Source organism: Syngnathus scovelli, chromosome 3 (genome assembly GCF_024217435.2).
Source record: "Syngnathus scovelli strain Florida chromosome 3, RoL_Ssco_1.2, whole genome shotgun sequence".
NCBI lineage: Eukaryota > Metazoa > Chordata > Actinopteri > Syngnathiformes > Syngnathidae > Syngnathus > Syngnathus scovelli.
This window is the reverse complement of record NC_090849.1, coordinates 4,188,783-4,205,296: the sequence shown is the minus strand read 5'-3', so window position 1 is coordinate 4,205,296 and position 16,514 is coordinate 4,188,783. Positions and strand designations below refer to the sequence as shown.

Genomic DNA, 16,514 nt, shown 5'->3' with positions numbered 1-16,514 from the left:
CCGAGTGCGGTGCGGTTCGGTTCCCCAAGTCGCCGCCCGAGTGCGGCGCGGTTCGGTTCCCCAAGTCGCCGCCCGAGTGCGGCGCGGTTCGGTTCCCCAAGTCGCCGCCTGAGTGCGGCGCGGTTTGGTTCCCCAAGTCGCCGCCCGAGTGCGGCGCGGTTCGGTTCCCCTAGTTTTTTTTTTGGGACGTCGGGAGACGTCCCTTGTGGGGGGGTTCTGTCACGTCTCGCCCCCAACTGCTCCACTGTGTCTTTCTTGGTTTCTGTCTGTGTGCTCGCCCCTCCCCTCCTGTGTGCCCATGATCAGTGTGATTGTTCCCACCTGCCTCTCGTTACCTGTTGTGTATAAAAGTCCTGTCTGCCCCTCTCTCCCGGTCGGATCATTGGTATTGGTTTTGGTCTTTGGTTTTGGTTGCTGTCGTGTTGGTTGCTGTCGTTCGGTGTTGTCGTCCTGTCTTGATGCCGTCGGTCCTGCTGTCTTCTTGTTTCACGTCCCGGTCAGTCAGTCAAGTTATTGTTTGTTAAGTCATGTCAGTTTGCCTTTTGAGTTGCTTCAATAAACCCTGGTCCAAGCTGCACTTGGTCGTCCTGCTCCATGCTACACCCGACCGTGACAAACCCTGGATGAACAGGAAAGTGCAATCCCTTCTAAAACAATGCAACACTGCCTTCAAGTCAGGGGACAGGGCAGCGTACAGCAAGGCCAGAGCGGACCTGAAAAGGGGTGTCAGGGAAGCCAAAGCAGCCTACAGAAGAAGGATTGAAGATTACTTCGCTGTAAATACCGTATTTATTCTAAGTATCGCCCATATTCTAATAATCGTCCAGTGTGTGTTAGCGATGACATAAATAAAAAACATTGATACCACTAATTATCGTCCATGCTGCTAAAACTTCCCCCAAAACTTTTCCTCCGCGACTGCCTGCCGACGTCATTGCACAAGTTTAAATATGACTGATTTGACAGGACGTCGAACGTCCCTTTAAAATTGTTTTCTCCATAAACTATGATACAATTACACTCGTCACTCCGCTACAATATCCTCACACAATTACGTTATCGGGGCGTGCCCTCGAACAAGACGATCGCGATAACATGACGTGCGCAACATGTGATGTGCGACGGTAACGTGTCGCATCGATGGAGCGTCAATTGACGCACCCCGCTGTTAGAGGTAGATCTAAACAGCCGCTGTTCTAATGTTAAGAACACCAGTGAGATGCAGGTATTGCATACTACATAAGGAAAATATACAAATTATCGCCCATTTCAGTGCCCCTTGGCGATCGGACAAAAAGTGTTCTCTATTAATCGCCCACCCCCCCTGTTGGACATAAACCTTCTCTAATTATCTCCCTGGGTGATAATTAGAATAAATACGTTAATCCGAGAAGGATGTGGCAGGGAATAAATCACAGGACGAATTATAGAGGCAACCACCAGACGACTGTGAGGACCGACGCCTCGCTGCCAGAAGACTTAAATCGATTTTTTGCTTTGAGAACATCAGGCCCCCAGCGGTCACATCACCCCCAACTCCCTCAAGCACCAGCACACTGACACTCCAGGAGCAGGAAGTGAGACGTGTGGTAAGGACAGTGAATACCAGAAAGGCGGCCGGCCCAGACGGAGTACCCAGTAAGGTACTCAGAGTGTGTGCTGACCAACTGGATGGAGTGTTCACGAGAATCTTCAACCTGTCCGTGTCCTTGACCACCGTCCCTCCCTGCCTCAAGACCTCCACTATCATCCCCATCCCCAAGAAAAAAGCGGTGGGCAACCCCAACAACTACAGGTCTGTCACACTTACGCCTGTAGTCATGAAATGCTTTGAGAGACTGGTCTCTCAGCACATCAAGACCTGTCTGTTAGAGATTTGCTCACTCCAACTTATTTTGCAAGAACCAAACAGAAGACAAGCAAGTTCTTTTAGACACCTGCAGGTGGAGAGTCCATTCGTCGCTGTCTGAACAGCGATTATCGAATGAAGTCTGAAAGGTCTCCTTCCTGCAAGGGCATATTTATTAGGAGGAACAGAGTGGGGGTATGAGTGGGCTGAATAGAAAGCCCTTGTCCTCTAGTCTAAACATCTCAGGGGATGTTTTACGATCTTGTGATAAGGAGGACAAGGTAAGGTATTTATTACCTGTTGCATTCCAACATAATCCTATGATAAAGATAACCTGGAAAACCCTAACATCTCCCTCCTGTATTATCATATGATTATGCTACCCCAAACAACAAAGACAAGTAAGAAAAAAACACATATATATGTATAATGAAGAAAGAAGAATAGGAAAAATAAAAACAACAAACAATGATAGCAACACTTTCCAGTGAAGATGAGGCATTACCTTAATACCCCAGATCAAACTCATTGTGTAAGCGAAAAACCTGCTGGCCAGATGTTATTAGCAGGAAAATTCTTACACGGTCCCTTTGCCTTAAGGCGACCAGAATGCTATCAATAAAAAATAAAAAGAAAAACACAGAAACAGTACATCATTGTATCCATCACTTGTGAAGCATCTTCGGTGGTCAAATCATCAAGTTTCTGTAAAACATGCTCAACAGAACAGCATCTACGCAATCCACGTCTCATTATTATTATCACAACTGTCACGTCTAAGAAGTTGTATATGTGCCCGTGTTCTCGTCAGCTGATGATGTTCTAGTCTGTAGGTGAGGCCTGTCACACACACTCGTGTCCAGTTGGCAGGCAGCATCGGACAACTCTTGTGACCACAAAACCATGATCCGTACCGAACAGGCACGTGCACTCATAGGATGCAGGTGAGGCAGTGCCTCTGAACTTCTGGACGAAGTAGGTCCCGTCCGATGGTGCAGCCATGTTGGTAGTAGAGCCCTTACACCTTGAAAACGGCTCTCTCATCCTGGCACACAGCGGTGATGTCCAAAGCTCCCATCCAGTTTCCTCCTGGAGAGCAGTCGTCGTTAATGCATTTGTGGGTCCTGCAACCTTGGGTGCAACATGTGCAGTCAGCAAGACTTGGAATGCTCCCTCCCGTCGTGGCTGGCCCAGTTCCTTCCTTTGATGACCTCGATGTAGACCCAGTCTCCTGGATTGATGGGGTTGTCGACCTGTGAGGAGGAAAGATCAAGCGGCAGTAAATTTGTCTTTGACACAGTTTGAGCGTCCTGATCATATAATCTGCCAAGGACTGCTCTTCATCTGTTGTTTGCAACTCTCGTAGTCAATTGTAGTGCCCATTTAACTGGCAAATAGGAATGTTTGCGGGAAGAGTTTGAACACTTCCTAATGATTCCCTTTAACCAAAAACTATTTATGACAGGGGCGTTCCCATTTATTGCCTCCTGGTTTAAAAGAGATTGTCTTATCCATGCCTTCTTTGTCCTCACACGCTCGCACCCACACAGGGTGTACACACACACACACACACACACACACACACACACACACACACGCACCCACGCAGACAAAGAGATTCTAATCCATCTCTCATGTAGCTTCTCTTGATAGAATCTCCTGTTGGTAACTGTATAGCAGACGTTTTAGCATATAATCCCATACTCTGCTCTCTCACTTATACTTTTCCATGTCGGTGCAGTCGTAGGTGGCCCCTATTGCAGTCATTGTCTTGTTAACTGTTGCCTTGTGACTCCTATGCGTGATTGTGTGAATGTCAAAAATTGAACGTACCTAACTTTCTGACCATCCAACCTCCACTGTGGTGCAAAAAACTTACTATTGTATTGAGTAGGTACATTGAGCAACCTAGCTTCCTCCTGACTGCCAAATGTCCTGTTCTAAAATTTATATAACTCGACCTCTACGTCTTAAGCTTGATGAGCCAAACTATAAGATCTTGCTCTTGTTTCCTACCTTTTTAGCCTATTTGTTATATCCAAATCCGTTCAATCACTGGTTATAATCTGTAGCCCTACGTATTTTTCAAATTTTTATTTATTTATTTATCAAATCTCCTCAGTTCTGTCAAACTCAGTGCACAATGAACCTCCCTTCCACTTTGAACCAAGCTTCACCAAATTTGGGAACGCCGTAGCAAGGAGTGCGATTTGGTTGTCGGACACTCCAAGTCCATATCTTTTTGCCGCACTTCACCCTATCAAGTTGGTGTTCTTTTGTTGTTGCTTCAGAGTGACCCCATCCATCACTCTTGAATGAGTCTATTGTTCAAATGAGTCAATTTTCATCATTGTGAGTTCCTCCGCTTTTCACTGTCTTTTCTCGTCCCCGAGGATGTTGTATTTCCTCCGGAGTGTACTTGTCCTCCTCCAAGCACAACAGCAGTCTTTTCTTGTCCTTCGCCAAAGGTCAAAGGTGCTTCAGAGCCAGGCACCATTTTGTGGTTGTTCACGGCTGCAGGCGAAGTCTTGGATTGGGTTTCAGGGGCCCTGACACTGAGAATGACAGGCTGGTTTGAACACTTGTAAGACTATCTCCAAATGTAGCTGCTTCCATCAATTTGCTGGTAATGTTTGTTTACCAAACTTCAAATTCTTCTAATAACAGCGGTCTCGTTTTTATATCGTAAATCCTGCAACTCATCCTATTTTTGAGCTACATTTTATCTATAGTTCCAATTTAATCGGACAGTATGTTGTCTTCAGTATCATTATTGAAAACCAACTCATCGAGGTCTGCTTTCCACATCAAGCCCTGATCTGTATGTCTTGACCTATCACATGTTATTGTCATGCTTGCTCAAAAATGTGACTTAGAGTATGGTGCTGTGAATTCTCAATCTCCCCAATGAAATTGGATCCCACCTCGTAGTTCTTATCTTTCTCATGTTCCTGTTAGCCTGCAATTGTCCAAATCAAAAATGTTTTCTTTTAACTGTCTTTCTTTTGAACCTCTAAATCTCTCGTGTTGCTAACCTATCTACACAAGAACAAAAAATTTACCACAATATAACACCAAATGTATTCGAAAATTCATTGTCATAAAGTGTTGTATTATTACTATCTTCCACTATCTGTCCTACTCACTCCCCCCCTTTTTGAGGCTTGGCAACGCCCATGCCTCACACCTTGACAAACTTTTTGGGAGAATGCGTTCTTTACTATATACGATTCCATCATCATTTAATTTGACTTTCTTTCCAAAACGCTTCTCAATTTCTCAGTTCACACATCTTCTACATGTGTTACTGGTTCTCCAGTTTTTTTTTTCTAGTTAATTATCAATCCAAAAGCTATGTGTTTCTTTCTAACATTCAACCTGCTCAAAATCACTCTTTCATCAAAGTCGCTCTACTAATTTTCTATAGTAGTCGCCAACAACTTCAACCATTCAACCTGTAATTTCTTTTCATTCAGGCTATCATTCATCAATGTTCATTTGCATCTCACACACAGTCTCCAAAAAGGAGTCTTTCTATCACATTGGTCCCAATTCATCCAAGCTCACCACACAACATTCATATATCATTTTCAACTCAGGTTTCCTGGTAGAACAATCCACCAATTCAAAAAAACTTAACTAAAACAAACAATTGGCAAATTAATCTGAAGTTTTTCTTTGTTTTTAAATTTGAAGAACTCAATCTCTCAGATTTAGCTTGCATTTAGAATTTTGTATAATCTTATAACACAACCAATCAATTATTCCTATTAAATGTAGCATTGCAAAATCTTAAATTCACAATTTAGCTTCTTCCAATTCCTGAAAGCATGTTCTGTCATTTTTTTTTCTTCGAATTTCTCATGTGGGCTTGACACTTAACATGCACTAGTGTGGATTAGTTTCTGCTTGCAAACAGATTTCTCTCTTTTTCCTCTCATTTTTATCTTTCAAAATCATTTCTGTTCTGCGGTGCAAATTGGATAGACCACAGTCTAGCAAATTTTTTTTATACTAAAACTTTAGCCAATGTTCATCATTTTAACATATACGCACACACATGCACAGCTCTCGCATGCAAAAGGTAGTTCCCAGCAACAATGATTCGTCACAGGCTGGCCATTTCCTGTGGTCGATCATGAGCTGGTCCCTCCCATGCACACGAGGACAGCACATTCTAATTTTATTTATTTATCTTCTAGAAGCAAGTTGCATTCCTTTACCACTTGATTTGCATATTTTAACTTCAGTGTAACACAATTTGAGCTCTAGTCATTTGTAATTTGGGCATACAAACAGCATTGTCATACTTCTTGGATGGACAGGACTTCTAATAATCTAAAAAAAAAAAATCTAACAATCTGACAATGACATGTTTTGCTGTCATATGGGCATCTATTCTTTCTTTCTCTGTATGAGCATAAGCGGTCAAAGAGGAGGAAGCTTGTCATGCTAAAAATTTTGCTTTTCTTCTGCTACTTCCTCCACCCTTTGATTGATATTGTTTTGCAAAACGACACTCTCGTGCGAAGTGTCCTCATCTCCCACAGTTCCAACAGTTGTCAGAATCTCGTGGGGGTTTTGAATTATATGGCGGCCTGCGACCTTGTTGGCCTCTACCTCTCCCTCTGCCTAGCTGGGACCCTTGGAAGAAGACTGTTGTATCTTCATCTAGTTCATCATCATCATTATCTAGATGAAATACATCAGAACTTTTGCCTTTTTTGATCACTTTTATCAGCGTCTCCGGGCCACTGCATGTTTTTTGTAAACCAAGCAGTGTCCGCTTCCACCAAGTGTTTCCTCACCCAACTGCCCATTTCAGGGCGGAAATTAGTGAGGAGCGCATTTTTAAGCTGTTGTTGATAAGCACTCTCAGCTGTATCATTGAATGGGATGCCACTATGCACCCTGAATTCTTTGTCAAATTTCCTTGTACTCCATACATTTTCTTCCACTTCAGCATGCATTGCATACAATTAAGAAATCTACTTGCCATGAACTTCTCGTTTTAAAGAAGAGCAGAGCAAGAGATTTACCGTTCTTATTTCCCATCTTAATTTTAGTCGCTTAAGGTTTTACAATTTTTTTTTTTTTAATTTTTTTTTCTTTGAGGATCCTCAATGCAGGTTTAAATTGACCTTTTAACAAATTACTAGCCTGTTTTATTGCCATGGATCAACGCTAGAACTGCTTCTTAGTCAATTTATCCTACCAGTCACACACTCAATCACACTAACTCCAGCGCTTTTTTAGGCCTCATGGCTCGGACAAACCAAAGCCGTATCTCATAGCTCGGACAAACCAAAGCCGTATCTCATAGCTCGGACAAACCAAAGCCGTATCTCATAGCTCGGACAAACCAAAGCCGTATCTCATAGCTCGGACAAACCAAAGCCGAATCTCATAGCTCGGACAAACCAAAGCCGTATCTTTAGCGCTTTAACTTACTTGTCCCCTGGTTCGTTGCACCGCCGGATCCCGTCAATCCACCTCTGTCAGACGAAGGCAGACCTAAGATGCTGGCCCAGCGAAGAATTCTCTTCCCAGGACTTTCTTTTCCAGGTCCTCCTAATGGACGCTGGCTTGTCGACAATGCAGCACGTCCTCCTTCGCTGGTCAGATGGTGGGTATGAGGATCCCGGGTTTCGGCACCAAAATGTTAGAGATTTGCTCACTCCAACTTATTTTGCAAGAACCAAACAGAAGACAAGCAAGTTCTTTTAGACACCTGCAGGTGGAGAGTCCATTCGTCGCTGTCTGAACAGCGATTATCGAATGAAGTCTGAAAGGTCTCCTTCCTGCAAGGGCATATTTATTAGGAGGAACAGAGTGGGGGTATGAGTGGGCTGAATAGAAAGCCCTTGTCCTCTAGTCTAAACATCTCAGGGGATGTTTTACGATCTTGTGATAAGGAGGACAAGGTAAGGTATTTATTACCTGTTGCATTCCAACATAATCCTATGATAAAGATAACCTGGAAAACCCTAACACTGTCTGTCTCCGACTCTGGACCCCCCACCAGTTGGCCTACAGGGCAAACCGATCAACTATCACCATAGCGTTCCACACCGCACTGAACCATCTGGAGCAACCGGGGAACCACGTAAGAATGCTCTTCCTGGACTTGAATCAAGGGCTTCCTGACAAAATCTGTCAGACTCTACCCCCACCATCACACTCAACACCGGTTCTCCACAAGGCTGTGATCTGAGTCGCCTCCTGTACACGCTATACAAGTTTGACTGTCTCCCGACGCATCTCTCAAACATCTTCATAAAGTTTGCAGATGACACCACCGTGGTCGGACTCATCTCAGGGGGAAACGAGTCCAACTATAGCAATGAGGTCAACAGACTGATTTGTGTTCAGTCAACAACCTTCAACTGAACACCACAAAAACAAAGGAAATCATCGTAGACTTTAGGAAGGGCAGAGCGGAACCGGCCCCACTTCACATCCACGGGGACTGTGTAGAAAGGGTCCACACCATGAGATTCCTGAGAGTGCAGAAATCCGAGGACCTCTCCAGGACCACGAGCACTTTGACGGTGGTGAGGAAAGCCCAGCAGCGTCTCCACTTCCTGAGTAACAACCTGGAGGACAGGGTGCTGGTGACCTACAGAGCCACCATAGAAAGCATCCTGGCGTACTGCATCACAGCGTGGTACGCGGGGTGTTCTGCAGCTGACAGCAGAGCACTACAGAGGGTCATCTGCACAGCCCAGAAGATCACAGGCTGCCCCCTGCCCAGCCTGGGGGACATTGCCAACTCTTGCTACCTGACCAGAGCTGGCAACATCATCAAGGACTCCTACCACCCCGGTAATCACCTGTTTGACCTGTTACCGTCGGGCCGAAGGTACAGGTCACACAAAACAAGGACAAGCAGACTCAGGGATATCATACACACATTAAAAGGAAAAATCTCTCTCAAACTAAATTTCAAGCAGTGTGAAGTGTAGGTGCGTATTTGTCTAGAAAAAAAAAATCATATAATTACTGTATTTTTCGGACTATAAGTCGCATTTTTTTTCATAGTTTGAGTGGGGGGCGACTTATACTCAGGAGCAACTTACTATATGTGTAATTATTCACAATTTTTTACTTGATCATTAACACATTACTGACTTCCTAATATAGTTTATCACTTCATATATTATTTTCACTTTAAACCACATGAGGGCGCACTATGGCTGTGGAATAATTGGACCCTCACTGACAATGAAATTCACTGACTTCCGGAGTCAGGAGATTTTATGATTTGGAGTGACATAGATGGTTCGATAAACGTGCTTTTTATGTTATAGTTATTTGAATATAGTTTATTTAGAGTAGCAACGTCTATGTTGTTAGACTTCGGTAGTTTCCGATTGTCTAGCAAGGCTGTGAAGGCAGCAGGGGGGGGGGGGGGGGAGACGGGAAGAGTAGTAGTAGTTATATACGTATATCTGTGGAATAATTGGAGCCGCAACTGACGACGAGGCTGACGTCAGCGGTGCACATGCTTCTGGAGTCAACAGCTTTTTTTTTTCTTTTTTTTAAGTGACACAGCGGATGAAGATTCGAAAAGATTTAATGATTTGGAGTGACACGGATGGTTCGTTAAAATGATTACATTTATTTGATATATCTAGTCTGACATCAGCGGCACACGTAGTCAACAGCTGTGTTTTTTTTTTTTTTTGAGTAACACAAGACGAACATTCCGATGGATTTAATGATTTGGAGTGACACGGATGGTTTGATTATTGTTTATATTATTGTTATTTGATATATAGTTTATATATTGTTATATGGACCTGTGGAATAATTTGAACTGCAACTGACGACGAGTCCGACGTCAGCAGCGCACCGCACACACGGCTTTGTTTACATAAAGGACGAAGAATTTGATCTATGGATTTAATGAGTTGGAGTGATACAGATGGTTTGATAAAATTGTTGTTTATATTATAGTTATTTGATATATACCGTAATTTCCGGACTATAAGTCGCGTTTTTTTTCATAGTTTTGGTGGGGGGGCGACTTATACTCAGGAGCGACTTATATATGTTTTTTTTTCACAAATTTTTACTTGATCATTAAGACATCACTTACAAGTATAGTTGACCACTTCCCATGTTATTTTTAGTATAGTTGATCACTTTACATGCTTTTATATCTTTATCTTGAACATATTCAAAACATAAAAAATAGAGAAAACATCAAATAAAGCAATTAACACTTTAAAGCACCATATCCAAGTCCACTGTCTGCTGTATGTGCTGCTGTTGCTCCATTTTTGCTCCTATTATATATATTATTATTATTTATCATTATTTGTTTATTTATCATGTATTCAACACTCTTATTTATTCATTGTTTGTGCCTTCTTGGGGTTTTTTTTGTGTTGCTTGTATGCATATGTGTACTATCTCACCAAGGGATAGTGGAAACGTAATTTCAATCTCTTTGTGTGTCTTAGTATATAAACAAAAAAAAAAAATCAACGATAAAGCAGACTTTGACTTTGATAAAACAACCAAAAAAATTATATTTTCAGACGAAACTGGATGAGGGCGCTCTAAATTTCACCGTTGGCCGTGACTCATCAACTGGGTGGGCTTAAGAAAAATGGCACCAAAAAGAAACTAATATTTTGCAGGTTACAAACTTCAAGTTATAAAATATGCAGCTGAAAACAGTAATCGAGCAGCAGAAAGAAAGTTTGGAGAACCGTGATGTACCAATGGATTACTATTTCAAGTGACGTCAGTAGTGCGGCGCGGCGGTTGTTTACATACAAACGTGCCCACATGAGGACTACCGGCATCATTAGCGGTGATCATTTCTAAGTGACACGGAGGACAAAGAGTTTGAAGGAATTAAGGATTTGGAGTGACATAGAAGGTTTGAAAAACTATTATGGCTTTTACGCACGCCCGGTCCTACTCTACTGAGTCGGGGGCCGGCGCTCGGCCGAGTGGTTGTCCGCGAACGGTGCGCGGGGCTCGGACATGGCCATTACGCACGCCCGGTCTGTCAGGAAGTCCACGCCGCCACACGCTTGGAAGTTTGTTTTGTTTAATAAAGAGCTGTTTACCAAACCCACGTCTATCCTTGTACTTTGTTAACGCTACAATATAGTTATACAGTAGATCTGTGGAATAAAGACGAGGCCGACGTCAGGGCGCACGCGCGGCGATGTTGACAAAGGACGAGGAATTTGATCGATGGATTTAATGGAATTAAAGTGCACGGATGGTTTGATAATATTATTGGCTTGTATTATAGTTATTTGAAATATAGTTTATCTATCGTTATATGAGCCTGTGGAATATTTTGAAGTGCAAGCGCCCTCAGCCGTGCGCACCCATTGTTGACAAAGAACGATCGATGGATTTAATGAATTGGAGTGACACCGATGGTTTTATAAACATGTTATTCATGTAATAGTTGTCCTTAATCACTCTATATGTTACGTCAGGCCCGTTCTCAGCTCTTTGTTTGTGTTTGTCACGTTAGCATACCTATCGTTTAGCCTGTTGTTGCTATTTAATGAATTGGAGTGACACCGATGGTTTTATAAACATGTTATTCATGTAAGAGTTGTCCTTAATCACTCTATATGTTACGTCAGGCCCATTCTCAGCTCTTTGTTTGAGTTTGTCACGTTAGCATACCTATCGTTTAGCCTGTTGTTGCTATTTAATGAATTGGAGTGACACTGATGGTTTTATAAACATGTTATTCATGTAATAGTTGTCCTTAATCACTCTATATGTTACATCAGGCCCGTTCTCAGCTCTTTGTTTGTGTTTGTCACGTTAGCATACCTATCGTTTAGCCTGTTGTTGCTATCGTTTAGCCTGTTGTTGCTCGTTCATGACTGTTTTTGGTGTGGGATTTTGTCGAATAAATTGCCCCCAAAATGCGACTTATACTCCGGAGCGACTTATATATGTTTTTTTTCACTTTTTGGGGCATTTTATGGCTGGTGCGACTTATACTCCAGAGCGACTTATAGTCCGGAAAATACGGTAGTCAATATATCGTTATGTGGGCCTGTGGAATAATTTTAACTGCAACTGACGACAAGTCCGACGTCAGCGGCACGCCGCACATGCGGCGTTGTTTACAGAAAGGGCGAAGAATTCGATGGATGGATTCAATGATTTGGAGTGACACAGATGGTCTCTCTGATTCAGACTGTTTGTCGGAGATTTTAGCCGGAGCGGCGGTGCTATACAAGCTAGCGCGACGGCGGCGACACGGAAAACGAGCCGGAGCCCTCGTAAAGCTGAGGCAGAGAGGGTTCCGTTCTGCCCTACCGTCAATTCATCTGGCGAATGTCTGCTCCCTGGCGAACAAGATGGACGAACTGCTGCTCCTCACTTCAAGGAACACGGACTTCAGCAGATCCACCGCGCTGTGTTTTGTTGAAATGTGGCTTAGCGAACGAACCCCCCACCACGCCATGGAGTTAGCTGGGTTTCGGCTAACGCGTGCAGATCGCAGCGCGGAGCTCTCCGGAAAATCAAAGGGAGGTGGTCTCTGTTTCTACATTAATGAACGTTGGTGTACTGATGTCATGGTGCTGAAAGAGTTTTGCAGCCCTCTCCTAGAAACACTTTTCATAAACTGCCGGCCATTCTATTCACCACGGGAGTTCTCCTCGATCGTCATGGCGGCTGTTTACATTCCACCACGCATGTGCGAGTGAAGCCACGCAGATGCTGGCTGACCAGGTGACAGACATGGAGAAACTTCAACCAAATTCACTAATCATTGTTCTGGGTGATCTTAACAGGGCGAACCTCGCACACGAACTCCCAAGATACAGACAGCACATAACGTGTCCCACCAGAGGGGCACAGACACTGGACCACTGCTACACCGTAATTAAGGATGCATACCACTCTGTGGCTCGTGCAGCTTTAGGACTCTCGGACCACTGTCTAGTTCATCTGATCCCGGCCTAGAGACAGAAACTTAAAACTTCTAAGCCTGTGGTGAGAACTGTAAGGAAGTGGGCAGTGGAGTCAAGGCAGGACCTCCAAGCCTGCTTTGACTGCACCGATTGGAGAGTTTTTGAAGCTGCAAATTCAGACCTGCATGAACTCACTGACACTGTCACATCATACATCATTTTTTGTGAGGATCTGTGTGCAGACTAAGACCTTCTGCACGTACAACAACGACAAACCTTGGTTTACACCAAACCTCAGGAGGCTGCGCAAAGTCAAGGAGGAGGCCTACAGGAGCGGTGACCGGGACCTGTTCAAGCAGACCAGAAACACACTGAACCGAGAGGTCAGGAAAGCCAGGAAGTGTTACGGGGAGAGCCTGGAGAGACACCTCTCTGCCAATCCTGATTTCTCAACAGTGTGGAAAGGTCTGCAGAGCATCACGGGCTTCAAGAAACGAACCCCCCGTCCTGTGGAGAGCTCAAGGCTTGCTAACCAGCTAAACAGGTTCTACTGCAGGTTTGATCGGTCCTCCCACACAACGGGACCTCCAGCAGCACAATCTACATACTCACCTCCCCCCACAACTGCTCTGTCCACACCTCCATCACCGTGGTCACCGACTCTCTCTCTTGCAGAGGCCGCGCCCGCACTCCAGATCCGCGAGGAGGAAGTGCGCCAGATGTTCCGGACACAAAAGATCAGGAAGGCACCGGGCCCAGACGGCGTGTCACCTTCCTGCTTGAAAGTCTGCGCTGAGCAGCTGGCGCCCACCTTTGCACGGATCTTCAATCGTTCCCTGGAGCTGTGTGAGGTGCCCTCGTGCTTCAAGAGCTCCACCATCGTTCCAGTGGCCAAGAAGCCCGCCATCACAGGTCTGAATGACTATAGACCTGTTGCACTGACATCTGTGGTCATGAAATCTTTCGAGAGGTTAGTGCTGAACCACCTGAAGGATGTCACTGGCCCCCTGCTGGACCCCCTCCAGTTTGCCTACCGGGCAAACAGGTTGGTGGATGATTCGGTCAACATGGGACTGCACTACATCCTGAAACACCTGGACACCCCAGGAACGTACGCCAGGATACTGTTTGTGGACTTCAGCTCGGCGTTCAACACCATCGCTCCTGACATCCTCCAACAGAAGCTCATCCAGCTTGCGGTGCCTGCCTCCACCTGTCAGTGGATCACCAGCTTCCTGACCAACAGGAGACAGCGTGTGAGGCTGGGGAGCATCACATCTGACAGCCTGACCACCAACACTGGAGCCCCTCAGGGATGCGTCCTCTCCCCACTGCTCTTCTCCCTCTACACCAACGATTTCTCCGCAAGTGACTCTTCCGTGAAGCTCCTGAAGTATGCAGACGACACCACTCTCATCGGACTGATCCAGAACGGTGATGAGACTGCGTACAGACAGGAGGTGGAGCGGCTGGTCCACTGGTGCAGCCAAAACCACCTGGACCTGAACCCGCTCAAGACCGTGGAGATGACAGTGGACTTCAGGCGAGGCCCTTCACCACTTTCACCCCTCACTATCCGCAGTAATACTATTCTCTCCACAGACACCTTCAAGTTCCTGGGAACCACAATCTCTCGGGACCTGAAATGGACCGGCCACATAGACTCTGTCCGGAAGAAGGCTCAGCAGAGGCTGTACTTCCTGAGACAGCTCAAGAAGTTCAACCTGCCGCGGAAGACCAGTCTGTCCTCTGCACCTCCATCACTGTCTGGTTTGGATCGGCCTCCAAACAAGACAATCACAGACTGCAACGGACAATAAGGACTGCAGAAAAGATAATTGGAATCAACCGCCCATCTATCCAAGACTTGTACCTGTCCAGGACCAGGAAACGTGCAAGTAACATCTCAACAGACCCTTCTCACCCAGGTTGCAGTCTGTTTGAACTACTCCCCTCCGGACGGTGTTATAGAGCTCTGTACACTAAAACAAGCAGACACAGAGACAGCTTCTTCCCCCAGGCTGTTGCTCTGATGAACTCACACCACAGAGTCTCAGAGTCATTACTGTGCAATAACATCCTGCTCTCCACACCTTTTTTGTCTACACTGTTTGTACTATCTGTCCTCTCTGCATCCATTGCAGCCTGGTCATCCTAGAAGAGGGACCCTCCCATCTGTGGTCTCTTCTCAAGGTTTCTCATTTCCCCTAGCTGGAGTTTTGAGTTTTTCCTTGCCCTCTTGGGAGTTTAAGGGGATGTTTGAGAATGTCTTCCATTTTTCACATGTCCTAAATGTTGTTGTTAGTCACCTAAATGTCGAACAGAGGCTGTGATTTACCGAAGTCAAATTCCTTGTTTGGCACGCTCAAACATGGCGAATAAAAAACTCTTGAATCTTGAATCCTGATAAACATATTTATATTATAGTTATTTTTTTTTTCTTCTTTTTAAAGTCCACTTTCCAGACTCCGCTGGGTAGGACTGGATTCTCAATATGGCTTTCTTCCACTGGAGGTGGTCCATGGCCAGTGGGTGAAATGCCATACTGAGAATATTTTTGGAGCAAAGGTTTTTACAGTCGGATGCCCTTCCTGACACCAACCCAAGGGGAAATTGATTTTCTGTAGGGGTTGACTCCCTTAGCCCAATTCCAACCCTTAATGCTGAGTGCCAAGCAGGGAGGCAATGGGTCCCATTTTTATAGTCTTTGGTATGACCCGGCCGGGGTTTGAACCCACAACCTTCCAGTCTCAGGGCGGACACTCTACTACTAGGCCACTGAGCTGGTTATTTGAATAACTTAATGTTACGTCAGGCCCGTTCTCAGCTCCTCGTTTGTGTTTATTTCACGTTAGCATACTGTATCGTTTAGCCTGTTTTTGCTGGTTCATGTCTGTACTTGGTGTTGGATTTTGTAAAATAAATTTCCCCTAAAATGCGACTTAAACTCCGGTGCGACATACCTAAATATTTTCTTCCCCTTTATTGTGCATTTTATGGCTGATGCAACTTGTACTCCGGAGCGACTTTTAGTCCGAAAAATACGGTATTATTATTAGGCTATTAACAGCCACCACAGATGTACATCATCTGACTTGTAACTTTGGACAAAAAATAATAATGTTTGAATTGCAATGATCAAATTGATGCCAAAGATAAATAATTTGAAGGTAAGAATGTGCTTCAACCATAGTCCTATAGCAGGTACTGATTATGGCAGACAGAAGAATGTAAGAAGATGGAAAAATACAATCAACAAACGACACACATACAGAAAAAGGTGAAATACCTTGCTGACACAGTTTGCACTATCCAGTTTCAAGTTGTCCTTCTGGTGTGATCTTTCGTCATGAGCTCCGAGCCACTCCTTAAGGAGTGAAAGGATGCTGTGGGCGTTGTCCTGGGATATGGGCATTCTGGCATTTTAGACCTGTTGAGACTTTTTCACCAACAATGTTGATGCCGCCAAATATGCTTGCAAGCACAACGATTAAGTTTATTCTGCTGGCCTTAAATCAATCTCCAGTACACCATAATACAGCCAACATCATCAATGTCAGTATGTATCAAAGCCAATCAAACTCGTATTAATTATTCCGGATAGCAGAGGATGATTGGAGAACTGTGTTGGTCTTGTGAGGCTGTTGTAGCATGTCAAGAATACCTGAAAGTGCAACAAACAAAAATAAAATTACATTTATACAATACAATTAATCATGCAAGCAACAACAAAAGTGATAAAATGCCCAGCT

The 16,514-nt window shown here is 44.5% G+C and overlaps 1 protein-coding gene across 3 annotated transcripts in view; it reads right to left on the bottom strand.

The window, feature by feature from the left end:
• LOC125993640 (PDZ domain-containing protein 2) overlaps positions 1–16,514 on the bottom strand; it is a 68,059-nt gene that overhangs the window by 34,019 nt on the left and 17,526 nt on the right. The window contains exons 2-3 of one of the 3 annotated variants that reach the window (XR_011086595.1): positions 16,052–16,426; positions 1,925–7,532 (exon numbers count right to left, since the gene is read on the bottom strand). Coding sequence is in view for 1 of the 3 variants with exons in the window: in XM_049762375.2 (XP_049618332.2) it covers positions 16,052–16,177 (126 nt within the window). In the remaining 2 variants the exon portion in view is untranslated. Of the gene's footprint in view, positions 1–1,924; positions 7,533–16,051; positions 16,427–16,514 lie in introns of those variants that run through there. The other 2 variants (XR_011086596.1, XM_049762375.2) reach the window with 2 other exon arrangements.